General features: G+C 41.9%; 2 protein-coding genes across 4 annotated transcripts in view; both read left to right on the top strand.

Moving 5' to 3' along the window:
* Positions 1–20,849, top strand: part of LOC145455099 (A disintegrin and metalloproteinase with thrombospondin motifs 9-like) — a 32,552-nt gene extending 11,703 nt beyond the window's left edge. For 2 of the 3 annotated variants that reach the window (XM_080333049.1, XM_080333048.1), the window contains exons 16-37: positions 497–687; positions 764–907; positions 967–1,076; positions 3,808–4,027; positions 4,097–4,258; positions 7,139–7,306; positions 8,470–8,686; positions 8,749–8,843; positions 10,762–10,917; positions 10,976–11,077; positions 12,325–12,465; positions 13,229–13,402; positions 13,891–14,064; positions 14,549–14,719; positions 14,915–15,085; positions 15,672–15,857; positions 16,733–16,969; positions 17,237–17,331; positions 17,393–17,523; positions 18,693–18,784; positions 18,849–18,953; positions 19,986–20,849. In XM_080333049.1, coding sequence (XP_080189175.1) covers positions 497–687; positions 764–907; positions 967–1,076; positions 3,808–4,027; positions 4,097–4,258; positions 7,139–7,306; positions 8,470–8,686; positions 8,749–8,843; positions 10,762–10,917; positions 10,976–11,077; positions 12,325–12,465; positions 13,229–13,402; positions 13,891–14,064; positions 14,549–14,719; positions 14,915–15,085; positions 15,672–15,857; positions 16,733–16,969; positions 17,237–17,331; positions 17,393–17,523; positions 18,693–18,784; positions 18,849–18,953; positions 19,986–20,081 — 3,338 coding nt within the window. In that variant the 3' untranslated portion in view covers positions 20,082–20,849. Of the gene's footprint in view, positions 1–496; positions 688–763; positions 908–966; positions 1,077–3,807; positions 4,028–4,096; positions 4,259–7,138; positions 7,307–8,469; positions 8,687–8,748; positions 8,844–10,761; positions 10,918–10,975; positions 11,078–12,324; positions 12,466–13,228; positions 13,403–13,890; positions 14,065–14,548; positions 14,720–14,914; positions 15,086–15,671; positions 15,858–16,732; positions 16,970–17,236; positions 17,332–17,392; positions 17,524–18,533; positions 18,626–18,692; positions 18,785–18,848; positions 18,954–19,985 lie in introns of those variants that run through there. The other variant, XR_013920276.1, reaches the window with a different exon arrangement.
* LOC145455118 (replication factor C subunit 3-like) overlaps positions 3,417–20,986 on the top strand; it is a 120,857-nt gene continuing 103,287 nt past the window's right edge. The window contains exon 1 of the mRNA XM_080333074.1: positions 3,417–3,549. The gene's annotated coding sequence lies outside the window, so the exon portion shown is untranslated. The remainder of the gene's footprint in view (positions 3,550–20,986) is intronic.

Genomic DNA, 20,986 nt, shown 5'->3' with positions numbered 1-20,986 from the left:
AGTTTCGAAGGGGCTATGCTAAAACAGCTCCGAAACCAAAAAAAAAATTAGAGTCCACACATTAGAGTCAACGGCATCTTCACAACAACATACATTCATGGCCGCTTTCCGGGTTCATATGGTAGAATCAGCAAATGATATCAAGCCAAATAAATAATTTTTAAGTGCGCTTATTTGAATCCGATTCCATTTGATTTTATCCACATCTAGATAAAAATTGTACATGAATTTATCGAAAGGAAGGCATAATGTATAGACGAACTTGATACGAGAGGGCTATTTTGGTCTATTCGCATGAGCTTCGGCATTTTGTTAATATTCGAAAGTATATTGAGCTAAGAATCTACGCGAAATCCAAAGTATTGCGATTCGGACCATTTCTGTGAAGCTACCAACTAATCCAATTTCTCTGACATATATCGCTTGACGTTGAATTTCAATTGTAAAAGCAAGTCACGGGCACATCAACCTCACAACGAATCATCAACTGTTTCAGCACTTCGAGATTCCACAGGAACCTACATCTTGAACGGCAACAGGCATATCAGTCAATACGAGCAAACCATCGAGAAACGATCCGAATCCGGAGTAGCGCCTTACGACTACAGGTTCGACTACAGCGGATGTAACCAGGTGCTCGAACGAATAAACTCCACCGAATCGATACTGGAGAATATTACACTCATGGTAAGGTCGGCTTTCGCGTTACACTAGTTAATTAAACCAATCAAGATCTACGCTATACATTATACAACATACTCAGGTTCTCACAGCTGGCTCACTGCTACCGCCTAACATCAAATACCGGTACAACGTCCCACTCCCTGATCACGTGATATACTCTTGGGACAGGTACGGACCTTCAAGCGGATGTAGTAGCTCATGTCGAGGAATTATTCAGCGAGAGGTAGATACTGCACACACGGTCAATTGGCTTTTGTTTATAAAGCATACTTTTGGAAATAGATTAGATGTGTTCGCACTCTGGACAAACAGCCGGTGGCGCTGCACAAGTGCGCGAACTTGGACAAACCTTCGGCTTTGAAAACGCGATGCAACATGCATTGCGAAACGAAGTAGGTATTCGTAAGTAGGTTGACAGTTAGACGGACACGAAGTATGTCATTGACTGGAAAGCATTCAGCCTAACAAAATAACCGGATGGAATTTGCCATTTGCAATCTGACTTCCCAACATTATTAATGTTACCTAGGGCGTAGCCACTATGAGGAAATTTGGAGCGGGCAAAAATGTTTAACTGTAAAGTGACGTCAAAAAAGTCCTGTGATCTCGAATACCGTGTTTTGGAGATCGTTTTGTCATTTCCGCTTGTATCGGTTTATCAAAATGGCTTGAGCACTGTTAATTAGGGCTCTTCAAAAATGACTTTTTTTCTCAAATCGTACTGGCTACTTGATAAAATTGTTAGGTTACCTAATTCAAGCCTACACACAAAATTTGGTTCAATTCCAGCCAGTAACCGCTTTGCTACAGGAGAAGAAAGTTTCTATTTATTATATAAAAATAAATAATGAAAAATTTGAAAATTTTCTGTTCGCCTCATGAAAATGTTAGGCTGTCTATAGAAACGATCCTCACCAAATTTGGTTCACTTCCAACCAGTGGAAGCGGAGTTATTGCTGTCGAAAAATTTTGATTTGAATAAAATAGTATTTACGGTGAGCACATCTATAATAAATAAACAAAGAATCGGTCACCGTAAATACTATTTTATTCGAATGAAAATTTTTTCAACGGCAATAACTCCGCTTCCAATGCTTGGAATTGAACCAAATTTGGTGAGCATCGTTTCTATATACAGCCTAACACTTTCATGGGTGAACAGAAAATTTTCAAATTTTTCATTATTTATTTTTATATAATAAATAGAAATTTTCTTCTCCTGTAGCAAAGCGGTTACTGGCTGAAATTGAACCAAATTTTGTGTGTAGGCTTAAATAAGGTAACCTAACAATTCTGTCAAGTATAGCCAGTACGATTTGAGAAAAAAAGTCATTTTTGAAGAGCCCTACTGTTCATACAGTCAATATTATACTTCTACCTAACGATTTCTACCATTTCTTCATATTCACTGGAAGCAGACCAATGCGGCAATAATTGTAATTGAGTAGCACTGTGTAATACGCATATTTATTTGATTGGATTCATAAATTTTGATGCAAATCTTGGATTTCGCCGATTTTCACCATAGTGTAGGCTGTAGGGTCACTAGGGTGTGAACCAGGAAAACGGCACTGTCAGGTGCCAAATTGTGCTTTCTCTCTCTTCCAATAGGTGAAATGAGTCAAACACACCTATTCATATGTAGGTATACCTCAGGGTTTTAGTAGGTTCTGTGTAACACCCCAAGAAATCAAAAATGTTGGTATAACAGAACTCACTATACTTATTGTGATGTACCTGCATTCGAATTGGTGTAATTCACGGTCCGTGGACAGATGAGTATAACGCAGAGCGAATGTTTGTAGTTGTATAATTGACTCCAGAAGGTTGCGTTTACAATTCGCCGCGTGTTTCTTCTTTTGACGGACCGGCGTAACCGCGACGTACGGCCTTGTTGGCAGACGTATCACGACCTGTCTATTGCACACGTATTCGATGGATCACACTAACGAATACATTTTGTTTCTGTCTCCACGACTTGTAACTTTATTGAATCAATGTACGACGACGTAACAGTACTTCCGAATTTGTCAATCGCATAGAATGAATGAATATCTCTACGTGGTATTACCTACGCATATCTCTCATAGCCACGAGAGAGAGTATACATGCCCAAAACATCGTACAATTAATCACGTCGGGGTCACCATATAACGCAGAGCGAATGTTTGTAGTTGTATAATTGACTCCAGAAGGTTGCGTTTACAATTCGCTGCATGTTTCTTCTTTTGACGGACCGGCGGAACCGCGCCGTACGGCCTTGTTGGCTGACGTACCACGACCTGTCTATTGCACTCGTATTCGATGGATCACACTGACGAATATATTTTGTTTCTGTCTCCACGACTTGTAACTTTATTGAATCAATGTACGACGACGTAACAGTACTTCCGAATTTGTCAATCGAATAGAATGAATAAATATCTCTACGTGGTATTACCTACGCATATCTCTCATTGCCACGAGAGAGAGTACATGCCCAAAACATCGCACGATTTCATATTTTGTTATCTACGTTCACACGACAAAATATACGACTCACAAAGGTCTCAGTTCAGGGAATTACGCAGTAAAGTTTACCAACTCCTTATTAAATATTATTAAAATGGCGTTATACCAATATATTTCGTTAAAATGAGCATGCGACATTACAGCATGCGACACATGAGCATGTGGGTTAAATTACGGGCTAGGGGTAGGTTAGGGTTGGATTTATGGTTGGGTTCGAGTTGGGTTTAGGTTAGGATATATATAAGGGGTAATTTCAGGGCTATGTCTCGGGTTATGGTAAGTTTTTGGGTTATACAGTCACATGCTGAAGTGACGCATGCTGATGTGTTCCATGCTGAACTGTCGTTTTCCATTGTGTCGCATGCTCATATGTCGGGCAACCGTAATTGACCCCTTTTCGCCCATTGGAATTGGTGTGAAATCACAATTTGGTGCTTGAAAGTCCCGTTTTCCTGATTTACACCTACACTAGATGGAGGAAATCCGACAAATAGATCTGATTCCCTCCCATGGATGGAAGTAAGCACGGTTGGTCCGCTAATGTAGCGTTGTTAAAACAGCTACTGTATCACAATGTTGCTTATTCGCGATCACACACCCGTCTGCATTCAGGTGGAAAATCGTAAATCGAGAATGTTCCACGCGATGCGGTGCCGGTTTCGTACGATACCAAGTCCAGTGCATCCAGCTCACAAATGTCAACCCCCGAAACGATTCTCTGGTCGAAACCGTCCCGGACATCCACTGCGCGGCGCACGCCAGGCCCGGCAACGACACCGTCTGCTACGGAGAGTGTTTAGCCACGTCTTGGCGATACGAGGAGTGGTCTCAAGTAGGGAGTTAACGCCAAGTCTGAATTTCGCTGTTTGGCTTATATGTCGTTGTTACCTAATATCTCTAGTGCAGTCGATCGTGCGGCGCCGGTTCGCAAACTAGGATCGCCGTATGCGGCGATGCGAACGGGAATCTTCCGGATAGCGATTGTGATCCGAAAGTTCGGTTCGTTTCAAGGATCTGCAACGCGTTCGCTTGTCCGCGCTGGCAAGCTGGTGATTACTCGAAGGCAAGTAGTCTTGTTACGTCCATAAATGGTGAAAAGTCAGTAGTAGGTATAGGGTCGCAAATAGGGATGAATGATATGGTTTTCACGCCTTATCTAACGTGTACTTGCCAGTTAATAATTTATTTTTTCTATACCATCGGCTATATAGGCCCAACGAAGTAAGTCAAAATAATAATAATAAATCGCATCGGCATTAGGCAGTGGCCTAACCAGAGACATTACAGCATCATTCATTCTCGCCACGCCACAATTCTGGTCGTCGGTCCGTTATATTTAAAATGCCGGTTACGCCTGTGATTGAGCGTACTTTATATTTTCTCATCGGACAAAGCTGTGTTGATTGACAGCTCCCTAGAACTGTGCTGATTAACTTGCGTGAGTTGATAGCGCGCGCAAGGATCGCTCGAAATTTGAACCGATTGCACTCGAAAGCTTGTGCAACCATCGCATTTGCAGTGTTGGTACTGCGATTATGTGCGCTATTGGTATCTCATTTCAGGTCTTACAATTAGTTTAAAAAAATATTCATTCCGGCGTGGAAGCCAATTCAATCGATCATATGCTTCTCTGTTTTTATCCTCTCATGACACACAATGTACTACAGCAGGGGCGGGCAATTCTCCAGTCGGCGGGCTGGATATAGGAAAATTAAGTACTTGGCGGGCCGGATTGCTGAATCGACACATTATTCGCCCATTTATCCACATACACAAGGAATAAATCGTATTTAATGAATGTATTTTAACGACAGTAATGCCACTTCAATGCCAGTTCTCGCCGATAATGACGAGAATATAATGTGGATTTGAGAACAGCATTGTCATGCAGGCGCCGCCATATCTGCTTCTCTCTGATCATAGTGTCCTACAAGCAAATCTCACCTCTCAGTGAAATTGGTCTACGTCACACTTTCCATTTGGTCAAAGGCAATTCGACGGTAGTTTTTGACCGACTTGCCGAGCATTAAATTTGATAAAACGAATATCAATCGAAAGCTACCGCGGTGCTGGTTGCGAAAATATAAATTCTATTCTGCTCGAGGTTCTGGAACCCCCAAAACCAACCTTGAATGTTACATTGTAACGGATTTAGATATTGTGACGCAGCCATGCCGTCTGAGCAGCTCAGGAGCAAGCGCGCACGAGAGTAAGAGTGTGAATTCTCAAACGGTTGCGCAACAATGGCCAATACGCTTGCGGTATACTCTGCTCGTTACCTGCTCCCAGACGGCATAGTTGCGTCACAACACCAAACTCCGTTACAATGCAATATTCGAAGCTGATTTTGGGGGGTTCCAGGACCGCGAGCAGAATAGAATATTTTCGCAATTAGTACCGCGATAGCTTTCGATTGATACCCGTTTTATCAATTTTAATGCTTGGCAAGCCGGTAAAAAATTACCGCCAAATTGCCTTTGACCAAAGGGAAAGTGTGACGTAGACCTATTTCAATGAGCCGTCGGATTTGCTTGTGTATACTTTCACGCACCTTATAGGACACTATGCCGTGCTCAATCAACTCACGGTGCAATCCCTAATTAATATTTCAAGGTGTTCGATAAGCCTGGTACCCCAAATTTACCAATATATCAATTCATTAGGGCTGAGTAGGTGATGAGATAGCGTCGTTGTTCATCTGTGTGGCCTATTTTATCTCGATATTAAATTCATAAGAACCGCGGCATCTACAAAATTTGATACGTGGCCCGCGACCCGTTTTGAGTTGGCGTCCCCTGGCATAAGCGGTGTCTTACAAAAGCCTACAAGTGTGCCGTGCTACAAGTCGGCGGTTACGGAATCAAAAATTAGAAATATCGGTCTGGTGTAAATGACCATTGTAATCTGCCAACACCATGATTACCACAAACGATATTAGGGTTGAGTACATCGTAAATGCCGATAATGCAAGTCGTCTCGCTTCGACGAACTTATACGTGCAAGCTCCACTCGCACGCTGCGCATACAAATAACCTACAGTCACTAAAATTTGACGTAGTAAGCAAGTAGCGGGGTATGTCAGCAGACTGTAGTCGCGGGCCACATTATCTTATAAGACGGAAAACTGTCCGCGGGCCGGACAAAATCCATTCGCGGGCCGTATGTTGCCCGCCCCTGTACTACAGCATAGTAACTATGTAATACTCAAGACAGAATGCGATGTAACGAACGGCTAGAAGGATGTGGAAACGACCAAATATGCTTTCTCGGTCTACAATCCACCTTTGCCTAGTGTTGCCCTGCGTGAAAATGTTCGATCATGATATTTAGTCTTTTTTTCATTCGATTCCATGTTTAAGTCGTTCACCTGATGTGATTCAATTTGCCAATCCTCATTCGCAAGGAATCGAAATGTGGACCGTATGGGTACGCAAGCATATATGTCAACATATACATTATACCAGTGGTTCTCAACCTGCGGTACGCGCGCTAACGTGAAGGTCTTCCAGGTGGTACGCGAGTAGATTTTGTTTGTTTGTTTTTTTCGAACGGAGGGAGTTATTAGTTCAGGTGGAGTTGATTCTGATTTTTTTTTGAAGCCGTCGTCGTCGTGGTAAGATCGTCGTCGTGGGTAGGGGCAATCCCACTAATGATGGCCTACTGGGAAGAGACGTAGTCGTAAAGCAACGGGATTCTTACCTAACCAAATTATGTTCTAATATATTTGACCACAAGAATTCCGCATGGATCCGATACAGAAATCATATATATACTGCGCCTTGAAATGGGCAGTTTATTTTCTGTTTCTGCGGAACACGGCGGAAAGATTTTTTTCCCGCGTCCGGCGCTCGTAACTTATGTAGGTGGTACGCGGGCACTGCATAAAGCCTCGAAATGGTACGTGGGTGTGGGCTGCATTATACATACTAACATTTTTTCTCAGTGCCTCGCTACATGCGGGTCGGGGATTCGGCGCCGTACAGTGCTGTGTCGTGAATCGAGCGGGAATATCGCGGATCCGAGTGTTTGCGACCCCGCCACTAAGCCTCGCGTTACTGTTGAATGCCGCTTGGCTCCGTGTCCTACTTGGAAATACGGCGATTGGGGAGAGGTAACGGGAAATTTTGTACATGAAAAAAATCCGGGCCAGGAACATCTGTTGCTGGCTTTAGTCAAATAGAATTGTTTCTAATGCGGAGCAAATTTCATTCAAGTGTGTGTGATGCAGAATGTTAATTTGGGGGTGGTCAGTACTTCTACTTTTTCGATAGGTAGGTTTTGCCTTCTTGCACTATACTTACTCAGGTATTTGTTTTTAATCGACATCCACTTCTACCTAACTTTGCACTTTTTATGCATTGGATAGTACAAGCACTAGAAAGCAGAACGCAGTTCTGGAATAGTTTTGCCTTAATATATTTTCAACAACTGTATCTATTTGTTGTATCATTATTCACCAAGATACATGTTGTGATTTCGAAAATGTGGCCACTCTCGATCAACTGCTACAATTACGCGACCAGTCGATCAGATCCGCGTTTTGAAACTTTCTTGAGTAATTCTCGGACCTTCATTCTATACTTTACTTGAAGTGGCTTTGCCATATCTCGGAATCGATACTTCTACGTGTAATTGAGGGAAAATTGACGGTGTTACGTCAACTTCTGCTTGGGTACCAACGCTAACTAAGCTGGCCACTTCCGTGTGAATTATTATGGAAGCATGCTCATTGCTCAAGCATTCGCATTAATATTAAGCTGCGGTAATCTTGTTCTTCTATCAAACCATATTCTTACTTAAATTATTTGACAAATAATAACCAAGTATAAATTCAAACAAAGAATGCTGAAAAGGTCGTAAGGTCGAAACTATAGTTAATTTTCGAAGATTTTAGGAAATTTGCCGTCTAATCCGAATCGTGGCTGGCTTCAATTGATATCATGCTCTCTATATATACCGTAATTTCATTTAGCTTAACCAAATCTCACAACAAAAGAGGATCACTCCCAATTTCAAATCTAATAATCCGATTACGCATTGAATCAGAATCCAGGTCTGCTTCCTAAATTCGTTCTCATGCCTATACTGAGTGACACAAGTATTGGAACCCGATTCAAGTATACATGTTACTTCATAGTGCATTGTACACCACTTCGATACACATTTACAACGTTAACATATACTATAATAGAATATATATATAATAAAGCTATATAATACTTCCCATATACGTCCTAGCAGTGTGAAACTCCATCCCGGTTCTGTTCCCATTAGTGTTCCGCAACCTGTGGCAGAGGGACAACTATCAGATCGTTTTGGTGCGCGGATTACTTGGACAGACAAGTCGACGAAAGCAAATGCCGCGGTGTACCTCCCGAGAAAGACACAAAAGACTGCTCATTGCCACGTTGTCCTGTACCGAGTCTGCCCTCTCCTACCACACGACGGATACACGAAGAGCAGTTGGACTTGTCAACAAATATGAAGAGAAGTACGCTGGTATCCATACATTTATGTTATGTTAAAATTACGCGTGTTTGTTTGTCTGCACAGTCGATAGTATCTCTTTCGTTCGGAAAACCGCAACGCCGGGACTTCGCTGGTCACCGCGGAGAACTCCAGAATGGCGTACTGGTGATTGGACTCGTGTAAGCTATGCCCTAAATTTCAGCATACATATTGTATTCGTCACTGAAAAAAATGCAGTAGGCTATGTTGACAGATGTGATCAGTAACGAAGTACTTCTAATTTTTCAGTTCCATTTTTTACTCAAACAGCTTTTTACTTTCTCTACTCTGAATTTTGTAAATAGAACAGTAGTTTTTAGGTATGCTTGCATCACCATTATGAGTGAAATTGCAACTGTGAAAACTAATCCCCTTTACCACAGTCACTGAATTAATTTCCGAAAATTTCACCTAATCTTAGTTTCATTAATCAAATCCTTTACAAAAGTAGTCACCTCCGATCCCCTGCTGATACTATATGCGACCCATCGACATCAAGTACTCTTAGTCTACTTATTTGAGTACTTTTCATCTTTCACCTTCACTTTCTACTTCCACGTAAGATAGTTTTGACATGTATTAGAAATCATTACTTTACGCGTACTTGCGTAGAAATTTACGACGTTACTTCAGCCGCAGTACGAACGATGAGTGCTTTGACCACCCCTGAGGCCATATGGTAGTGTTCGGATGGTATATACTCGATGGCAAACGATTTGGAGACACAGATGTTTCAACAATGAATTGACTTCCCGTGTGCGCAATAAGTCAATATGGCGTTACAGAGTCTAAAACCTAAAATTTTAACCCCGTCTTGCAACGTAACTGATGCCATGCATTTCACACGTTGTATATGCCTTGATGGCGTATCTGTCATTTTTAGAAGTATGCCAGGGTTGCCATATTTTTGTGAAGGACATTCCGGATACTCTTTAGCGCCCACTAGCGGATTTTAAAATGAGGTGTCACACATTGACCGTCAATATGACGTCACACTAGCAAAGCATTGCTCATCGACTGCATACACTATACAGTATGCAGGAATGAAGTGGAATATAGGTCTTGAATTGGGCCATCTGTAATGTGAGCTCTGGTGATTGCTACTTGCTAGGGTTTGTAATAGATTCTTCCACGGGCCAGATGAAATCACCTGGCAGGCCGTGTCTGGCCTGTCAGGATTGTGTTTGACAGCCCTGCTATACAGTTAGGTCGGTGCAGCTATCTATTTATGTGTTTTAATCAGATCCGAAACAACACCCCCCCCCTTTCGCCAAAAAAACACTGATCTTGGGTCCACCTTAGGGTAGTCCATAACTTCTTCGGCACTTACTATATGCATTTGGCTGTTAAATTTTATGTTTCAATTCTGTCAATAATATTGATTCTTTGATATATTAGGCTTCTATAAAATGTACCAGCAGGTTGCACATCCGGTGATTTCCAACCTTTTATGCTCGCGACCTCATTTCCCACTTGAAAATGTTCCGTGGCAAAGCTCAAAACTTGATAAGCTGATTATTAAAAAAAATGAGCTTGCTCAAACTTACTCACGGCCTAGGAAGCTGATTACGTCCAACATCATCGCGATATCCAGATAAAGGCGGACGACCCCAAAATTTGGAACCACTGTCTGTGATTGAAGCATCCAATCGGCCTTAACCAACTTTAGGAATATACCGTGTTAGCTTATAATTGCGATTACAATCAGACTTATGTCAGTAAATGATGGTTATTTATATTTATTTTGATTGCATTTTTTGGCGAGGGTGGTGCCTGGAGCCCATACTAATATCATTATACGTTGCATTAACTCGCGCGCGGCGCGAAGAACAATTTTGAATAGCATAAATCTGCTTGAAAATAATATTGTTTATGTTGATTTACGAAAAACTTTTGAGCCTGCTTCAAGCCTTCAAAATTCCGGACATTTAGGCATATTTTAGAAATTCCTCCCGGACGCAGATTTTTCAGTGAAATTCCGGACATGTCCGGGAAATTCCGGACGTATGGCAACCCTAAAGTATATAGACGGCGGATTACTAACGATATCGTTTTTAGTGCTCGTCTACTTGCGGCAACGGCACAAAAGATCGTTACGTACAATGCATGGTAGGACACCAGCCCGTTCACTCAGGCCGATGCGAACAGAGCGATAAACCTCCGACTCGCGTCCGATGTGAGAATGTACGCCCGTGCGCAGCTTATGACGAGCCTGTAAATACAGTAGCGTTTGGTATTGAGTTTGAGAATTAACAGCCTGGTGCCCGTTTAGGACATATCTGTTATAGTCGTTGATCCCACTGGGAATTCGGAAATGGTGCATCCAATACGGAATTCGTTGAACGAAGAGTGGATTGTTGGACAATGGTCGGAGGTAAGGATTACTGCACAACTAGGGTTGCATTTAAACAAATTGTTGTTTAAAACACTTTGTTAAAAACATGTTTTAAACAGTGTTTTACACAAAAGCCTTTCAAAATGTTTTTTAAGTTGTAAAATCGTGCCATAATTGTGTAAATACTTTCCAAAAAACATGTTGTATGAGCCTACGGACAATTACCATCCTATAAAGCCGACGTATACGATGGGATGGTTGTAACCCTCAAAATAGTCGGTTGAACAGCTATAGTACGTAGATATTTCGTCAAAGGAGCTCTATTTACACTATATTTTCAATTGTCAATCATCCATGACGTCACAATTGAATATCCGTGACGTCATGGTTTTAAAAGAAACGTGTTTTAATCAAGGGCCTAGAAATTGATTTTTGTTATTAATGCAACCTTGTACAAAGGTATGTATATGTACACTGCGTAACGTTAATTTCTTCGGTTTGGAAGAAAACTCGTATCCAACCGCAACTTGATTATGGTCAAGGGTGGCGGAAGCAGAAGTAACGGGTCGAGGAGGGGTCGCATATACGTTTAGCAATTAATTTGAGATAACACGCTCCTACCGAAAAGAGTGCGTATTTCCACCCGTGTACCACCCCTGATATACGGTTGTGAATACGCCCATGGCAAACGAAACAAGATCCCACCTCAGACTTATACCGTGGTACAAATCGAGTACAACATTTTAATCTAAATTATGCAAGCACGTAGGCATGTAGTATTTTATAACCGCGATATAATTCTGAGTTAGGTTCTATTTGCGAGTACCGCCCTTTTTCGGTCCTTGGGGTGAGAATAGTGAATACACATTTTCTTGGCTAAGAGTGCAGGATTGATTTTGACGACTAACGGAAAATTATTATTAATGACACTGCAAATAGATTGAATCTTCGGAAATATATTCAATTACCGCGATATAGGTGCTATTTCACGCGATTCTTGTTACAATTCATAAAAGATACGCAAACTTATTCGAAAATTACTCTGTACTTTCCAACACCCAAATTGTAAAAAGCAATTAGTTTTGACTAATAAACTGTTTAAATGAATGGGAAAGTAGTCAAAAACGTAGCCACTTGAGTATATAGTATATTTGTGCAAAGCCTACTTCAGCACTCCGAAAAAGTAATAGTACTTCTAATAGTACCTCTAATAGTGCTACTCGGCTTAATTACACAGATATATTTTACGTCCGTGCGTAGTAACAGCTCGTTACTTTTGTGCGCAGTGTTCCAGTTCGTGCGGAACCGGGCGGCGTCGGCGACGGGTGGAATGTCGCAGACAGTGCGACAGAGACCGGAAGCCGTCCCAAATAGTGCAGTGCGATTCCGGTCCGTGCCCGAGATGGACTTCGGGAACTTGGTCGAAGGTTGGTATATAGTCGTCTTGAAATATGCGGCCGGGCTTGTTTGTGACGTATTACCAGTAGGGGAGTCTTGTACTGCATATCCATGGTTGGAAAATATTGGTGTATTCACCAGATTTTCACAATAGTGTCGGGTTAAAGTCAGGCCGTCGGTACTTTCTAGTGCAGATTGTTGCTTTCGCCCACATTCCAGTAGGTGAAAACTAGTCAAATACCCCAATCCTTATGGATATATATCTCAGGGATGTTCTAATGGGTTCTGTATCACCTGTTTACACCTTTTTATGGTGGTACCCCAACACAGGATCTAATCAACTCCTGTGTTATATATGTCCATAAGAATTGATGTATTTGACTCATTTTTCCCAATGGAATGGTTATGAAAGCACAATCTGGTGTCTGAAAGTGCCGTTTTCCGGATTTATACCCTTCTCTAAGGTGAAAATTCGTGAAATACTCGATTTCCCTTTATAGCATATGTATCCAATCAAATATCTATGCATATTGCATAGTGCTACTACAATTATTGCCGTACCGGAATACTGCGCTTCATGGTAGAAATCGTCAAGTAAAAGTATAAAGTAGACCTTATAAAATTACTCAAGTTGTTTTGAAGGTCTGATGGCCATATATTTCTCATATCAATGGACAAGCTTCCAACTTCTTTCATTTCGCGATTGAGATGTAAAATCGTAGTATATTTGGCGGCCGTTGACCGCCTCCGCTGTATACCACCAATGACGCGAGCGATTGATTTTGGCCTCAGTGTTCCGCGATTTGCGGTCGCGGTTTCGTGAACCGGCACGTGACTTGCGTCATGCCAGGCGGGATGGCGATGGAAGAAAACATGTGCAACTTGCTGCTACGACCCGCCACCACCTCGGCCTGTTTGTTGGCTCCTTGCAGAGATCATCGGTGGAAGACCACGCGGTGGAGTCAAGTAAGTTTTTTTTATTCATTTCTGCATGATCGTATCTGTATAATGCATGTACTTGTACAATAAGGCTCGTATTCCAAATAGCGTGTATCATAATTGCGAGGCATGACCAATAACCAAAGTTTACCCTGTCATACACATCTGACCTAACCCCTAACTTTAACTTGCTGTTGCGATACACGCTATTCTGTCTAATGCCGTACAATAAATTAGTTGTATTTGAATCAGTTTTTATTTATTTTATTCGAATTACTCAAGGATTGGACTACTTCTCAAGTAGTTATGCCTTTAGACTCCTTCCACTTCTACTTCATGAGCTTTTGAACTGAAACTACTTACTCTTCGTATTTCGAATTTTTTCAAGTAGGAAGTAGTTTTTGTAGGGATTTGCGTCGCTTTTATGATTCACCTTGTCAGGATAAGCGGGCAATATATTGTTATATAGGACCATACGCCACTACAGTGCCTGTGATGACCTATATTTCGTTTAGTGCTCCGTTACGTGCGGGCGAGGCTATAAGAAAAGGCGATTCTCGTGCGTGGACCGTAAAAGAAGAACGATTCCAGACAGCATATGCTTGAGAAGCAGGAAGCCGCCGCCCACGAAGAGAAGGTGCAAGACTCGCCGAAGATGTCCTCGTTGGCATGCGGGACACTGGAGCAAGGTGCGTTATGGTGTGTCGCTGTTTACGCTAGTAGGCTACTTGGACACGTTCACGCTATAGTTATGACTTCGCGGTATAGATCTGTTTCTCTCATTTGTGCTGTCGTGGAAATGAATACTCCTTTTTATTGTTATCTGTATAGTGCCGAGCTGGGATATTTTGTGTGTCTTTTTTGGGAGATCATGGCCTGACCCAACCTGCACCAATATTTTATTCACTTACATTCCGATAACCTATATGTCACGCGAATGTGTTTTACCTTAAACAGTACGACAATACGATTTATGATTCTTTATAATATTGTGCAATGATATCGCTGTTTACGCGCTTCAACATTACAACAAAAGTAGAACATGGATATATTTGCAGCAGATCGTGTGTCTATGTTTTCATGTTTATAGTCGGTATGCAATTCTTAGATGAGTTTATAGTTATAGAAGTAATATCAGAAGCATTTGCACAAATATATATGTCCTGCAAACAGTGTTCGGTATCGTGCGGGATGGGTCAACAACTGAGATCTGTGCGTTGCCGTCATCGACGAAAAGTGATCGATTCATCAAATTGCGGGACTGCTGACAAACCCGGAGAAATACGCAGCTGCAACCGAACAATTTGCCCTAACCACGTTTGGAGAGCTACGGATTGGTCCAGAGTGAGTAGAACACTTGAGCCTACCAGTGAAGCAGTGTTCTATTCTATACCCTTCAACACTTATCACCAACAGTTCGTCATTAACCAGGCCTCCATGTCAGTTATGCTGCCTTATTATGGGGAAATAAAACCTGAACTGAGTTACTGCTACTGTAGTATACCGTGGAATGAAGTTTTCTCTCTCTTCCGTTACCAGTGCTCGAAGACGTGCGGTGTCGGTATCAAGAAAAGACAGTTATATTGTTCGAATTCCTTTGGGCAGAGAGTCCGCGAACGGCTGTGCGGATACGATCTCATGCCACAGAACGAAATGCCCTGTTATCAAGGGTCTTGCTCGACACATTGGTGGACAGACTCATGGTCAACGGTAGGATATGTATGTATTTTGTATATATAGAGAGAGAGGGAGAGGGAGGTGGTCAGTAAAGAACTTTTACTTTTCCTCGCGTACTCAAGTAGGTTTAGCCTACCTGTACCACTTACTCGGGTGGTTATGTTTTTAGTCTACTCCCGTTTGTACCAGAACAGTTTTTATGCAACCTCTTTTACAAATTTGGATTTTGAAAAATAAAAAGTATTTTAGGGATAAGTTTTCGACATTTTAACGTTAGAAATAGTCAGAACAACCTGTTGAAATAGCCACCACAGTAACTGCTGAATGCATTTGTGAATATTGCACCTATTTGTAAAATTATTAGTAATTTTTCCTCTAAAGGTATGCGATGCCATGACCAAATCAACTTTTATACGTACTTGAGTAGTTTTCAGACCTTTTATTTTCTATTTCTACTTGACACGTCTTGGTAATTGTGCAGAAATTTACGCCGCCGGTACTTCTCCTTGAGTAGCAACGCTGACTAATTTGACCATCCTTGAAATATACGTTCGGATTTGTGTGGATATTAATAGAGTGGCGACATGATAAAAGAGTCTAGAATTTATTTTTGTTGCAGTGTTCGGCCACGTGCGGTCCGGGGGTAGAGCGCAGGACGGTACAGTGCGTGCGTGCTAACGAGATTGCGGGCGAGGTGTTCGCGGCATCCGATTGTGATGTCAGTGAAATGCCTGTTGACAGCCGACCGTGCAATATCAACAACTGCGACACGGATTCGATTTGGCGCGTCGGTCCTTGGAGCGCGGTAGGGCCTTACTATTTATCGGATTTGCATGGCTATGTTATGCAGGCAGTCGTTCGCTTTCTTTATCTGTTTAGAACTTCGCAAGATTGAGTTATATAATGTTCACACATAATGTGCGGGTAATTGGGACCGTGAGCTAGTCGAAAATCAGACTTTGTTACTGTAATGTAGACTAACATTGATTCGGTAGAATCTACTACATGTTTGAATTTTATTTCGAGAGTTGACTATCTCAACGCTATAAAATAATCAGCGGTAGCCTATACTATTGTATTCATCCTCTAATAACACACTATGTGCAATACGATCAGAAGTATTCAAAGTAGTTGGCTAAGTATCGGTACTCAAGTAGAATTAGAAGTCATTAGAAGTAGAAATAACTCGATAGCAAGTAGAAGCAGCGATTTCCAAGACAGTCCCAAAACTAGTTCGATTGGAACTAAAAAATATTGGTGTGAAAAGTACTAAGTAAATAATTTCGAAGATTTGGTGGAAGGGTGGCATACTTTTAGCAGTCAGTCAGTGTAAAAAGTAAACAGTTTTGCCTAAAGGCTGTTACATATCTGAGTGAAAGTAATCCAACAACAAATACACTTGAGTCCCAAGTAGTGCCAGTAGGTAAAGTACTTGAGTACTCTGAAAAAGTAGTATTACCTAGAAGTACGTTACTGAAAAGTGAACATCTCTGAGTGAGATACGCGTGCTTTCTTCTGCGTGATTTGGAGTTTTGGTGCACAATAGAAAAATACGCGAGTGAGGCGAAAGACTCAATTTAAACATGGACTTATCATGAGTTGTATATTTTCCCTTTATATGTTGTCGACTGCGTCGATGTATAGGCTTCTATACACTCGTAAACCTGTCCCATTCACCAGTGTTCGGTCACGTGCGGTGTCGGCTGGGAGAGACGCCAAGTTCGCTGCTTCAGCTCCACGACAAGCAGATACGAGGATAGTGCATCGTGCACTGCTGCGACGGAAGGTTCTCCGTCCATAGTCGAAAGATGCAGAAGACCTTCGTGCCTTCCTTCGTCATGTCGTCAAGCTCGGCTGCTCAATCGTGACGCAATCGACGGAGAGTACACGATCGAAGTTCGAGGAAGAGCGTTGAAAGTACTATCGTGGCGGCCTTTTTGGCAGACTACCAATTAGACAATTTTCAACTTTTCACAACGTACCATACAGTTCTTCTGTAGCATTTTCAGGAGAATGATATATTAGATTAGAATTAAAATTAGAGCATAGAAACATTTCACTAATTAAATTAGAATTAGATTACCAGTATTTCGCTCTACTTGGTCTAATTAGGTGACTTGAATTATCTAGTTGTCCAAGTATCGTTGTATTGCTGGATTGAAAATTCTTATTCTATGCTTGAAGGTCTACTGCGACGGGATGATGACGCAAACTCCCCACGAATACATAACTCTCGGCTCCGCCGCGGACGAAAACTTTTCCGAGATTTACAGCCACACGTGAGTGACGGTGGTATAGGATTACGGACGGGTGGATTACGACTGCAGTGCCTTGTTTTAGGCTTGACGATCCAGATTCCTGTCCGTACAACGGGAGTAGAAACGAATCTTGTGCCTGCGGCGCAAATCCTCAGTCGGGAAAGACGGTGTACGCGAAGATTCGTCTGCTCCTCAATTCCATGCGTGTAAAAGGTATGTCAATGTGTAGGCAGAATATAACTTCGCAACAGAGTTTAACAACTTAATGCTATCAAAATCAGATCCTCTGTATCCTCATATCCGATCAAAATTTCCATAAAGTTGCAGAAGGAATATAGTCACCATGCAGGGGTGGTCAAAATAATCAGCGTTGCTACTCAAATAGAAGTAGAAGTAATGCCGTAAATCTGAATTCAACTACAAGTAGAAATATAGATTTCCGAGACATGTCAAAACTACTTCAAGTGTAGCTAGAAAAAGAAAGGTATGAAAAGTATTCAAGCTGCTTCCAAAAGTAGAATTGTAGACAGGTATTGGATGTTGTTGTTGTTGTCTGTGGTATTCACGGTGTTTGTCGACTACTATGGTCATTTAAACCAGACCAATTTTATTCAATTTTATCCGTAGCTGCCGACTTGTGGCACGGCCCACTTCTAAACCTATATATGACATCACTTACATGGATGACATGGCGATGAAGAGCCCAGATAATTCTGGACTCAACCTCGGTCGGACTCGAACCCGCAACCCATTGGTGTTGCAGCTGTGGATTATACCACTACGCTATCTCGCCACTATATTCATACTTATACTTGTAATTAAGTGGACATCTCTGGCATACACAACTTCTGCTTCTACCTGAGTATCAATATCCCAGACATGTCAAAACTACCTCAAACGGAAGCAGAAAATGAAATGTCTGAAAAATACTCGAGTCGCTTTGAAAAGTAGATTTGGTTGAGTGCCGCATAATTTTAGCAGTTCATTGGAGATGGCTACTTAGCGACCAACGCAAAATGACTATTTTGGCACTATACTGTTGAGCTATAATCATAGAAATATATATAGAGAGGCTATTTAATCATGCGTTTCTTATGAAAATTCCACCCATGGAAGGGATGCACTGCACACTTGCAGCAAAACTTTCTACTTTACAAAAAACAAAACTTTCTACTTTTCAAAATCAAAAATTTAATCAGTCCTGCCTAAAAAACTGTTCTAAGAAGCGGTGCAAGCAGACAACATCCAATTCAGTAGCCTACGCCGCAAAGTTGAAGCAGTGATGACGCTCGTCTACAACTGGAATGTAACTTCAGTAGGCATTGAAATCCGAAGTGAAATAGTACACGCATCACTCATTAGCTGGTGCGTATATCTTGCAGTTGATGACTTCACATTCGCAAAATCTGTCACCGGGATGACACTACCTTACGCCGTGGCCGGCGATTGCTATAGTCGTGCAGCATGTCCGCAGGTAAGCGTGATGTGATCCGTGTTGTTTCTTCTGCGTTGGTGGAATGGGAGGTATTGTGTTGTAGGGCAGCTTTCGGATCAATCTAAGAGGAACTGGTTTCGCGGTATCTGACCGGACGACGTGGAATAATTACGGAAAGAAGGCAGTTCAGAATATTCAGCGTCTCCTGGTAAGGGCCTGCGTCCAACGGCCTGTGTCTTCTTGGACTGTTTTCATTTGCTATCTCTTTATTCAATTATGTCTATTGTAGGCCCATATCAACATGGTTTGGAATTCCGATATGAGCCCGTGGACACTAGGCTATGTAGATTTCAAATTCCGTTCCATTTCGCGACACAGAAACATACGATTGCGAATGGATTCGTTGCGAACGCCCAAAGCGATTGCCTAATTTCCAGCAACAAAATTTATTCGCGCTTCGCGCGAAATCGTGTGCTTGGTTTGTACCTATACAAGGTCACTGTGTTGAGTAGGCTTACATAGGCAAAACGCGAGACACGCGGAAATGTCCTGACTGCAAGGGCGTGATAACGAGAATGTGCCGACCTTTGTATTACAGAAATTGGTTATTGATAAGATTCGTCTGACATTGGTTTGTCCGGAAATGTCAAACTTGAGCAGTCGGGCGGAGTAGAGGGAAGGAAATGGCGCGGCCGAACTGCCGCACCCTTACTGCCGCCTTGCAATCTCATCCCTGCAGTAGACATTTTGCCCCTAGAGAAAAATAATGCGCCCGGATTTGAAATCGCGTGCGTCACACATGTTTCATAGAAATGCTTGTCTGCACCTTCTCTATTTCATACATGCCCGTAAATACTTGGCATACTGACATAAAAGTACATGAGGGTCACGAGATGGAATAAAACCCAGATTTGTGTCGCGGTCTAAAAATTTAGGAAACCCTGATGTATAAAGAAGCTGGCATCTCACGTAGCCCGCCAAGTTTACGAATTCATAGTGTCCTAATTGCGACACTGGGGATGTTCACCCGTCGAAAAGCAGCTAACATCTGTAGGTGTAGCACTACACACACATAGGCGTAGCCAAAAGGAACCTTTGAACGGGTGGGCTTAATTGTTTTCAAAAATAAATAGCGAATCCATCGCTGTGATCACCGACGTCGTCACATGATTCAACTTGAAAATTGAAGGCGCCATTCGGTCCTGGCTGCGCTGCTTACTGTCATTCTTTTTGCGTTCAGAACGGGGGAATCGTGATGGGGAGATGTGGTGGCTTCTGTGGCCAGTGTCATCCCGATCCTACGGTGGGACTGCTGCTGTCCGTCACTGATGATTGATGACCAATGCGATAATTAGACAATTGGCAATACAATCAATATTAATGATATCGCGCTCCTTTTTAAATGTGCTCTCTCGATTTCTTTTTTATTTCATTCTTTTTTAACATACTGAAATCATATATTTTCTACCTCCAAAAGAATGATATTCACCACGACACCGAGTCGTTAATTTATAGCTTTATATTCCTAGTGAAACGACATTCTATTCTTCATCCGCTACTAACGGAGTTAGGTGAAATTCACCATAGTCTATGTAGGTGTAGGGTGCTTTGGTGCATTACACCTCAACTCCAGCAACGACACTTCGGTCTTCCGCCAATGTCGACACAGTCGAGGTGGATTCCATTTGAGGTGAATTTGGACAATCCACCTTTTAAATGCAACATTGATCACTTTCAAGCACCTCCTGACAGTGTAATGGATGAAACTATAGTGTTAGATGCATAAGCCATATCTGCTCGTACGACCGCCTACAAGGAATTGACCAATGATATATATAAATTCGTGCTGTGAGGGCCAGGGATATCTAGATATCCCTCGTAAGGGCATACATTTGAAGCGAAGTTGAGAAATAATTAACAGATTTCTGCCATATAATCGGAGAACTCCTCGCTAGCACCATGTATGTATTTTATGTTTTTCAATTTAGCCAATCTCATCAGTATAAATATATATATTTTCTACAAATTTATACGATCTGTGCTGAGATAGTCGTGTATCTCCGTGAATTTTACTGTTGTTAATACACCGTTTATGTGTACAATAGATATGGACATTGTGTGGGACAGAGGTGGTCAGTAACGAAGTATACTTCAACCATAGTATCCTATATGGTGTCGACACAGCCAAATCTCACGCCTCAGTGAAATTGTATCACGTCACAATTTCCATTTGGCTGCAGG

This window comes from Botryllus schlosseri, chromosome 14 (assembly GCF_051294905.1).
Source record: "Botryllus schlosseri isolate E-star chromosome 14, Bs_hap1, whole genome shotgun sequence".
Taxonomy (NCBI): Eukaryota; Metazoa; Chordata; class Ascidiacea; order Stolidobranchia; family Styelidae; genus Botryllus; species Botryllus schlosseri.
Note: the sequence above shows the minus strand (reverse complement) of the source record. Positions and strands in the feature narration are given on the sequence as shown.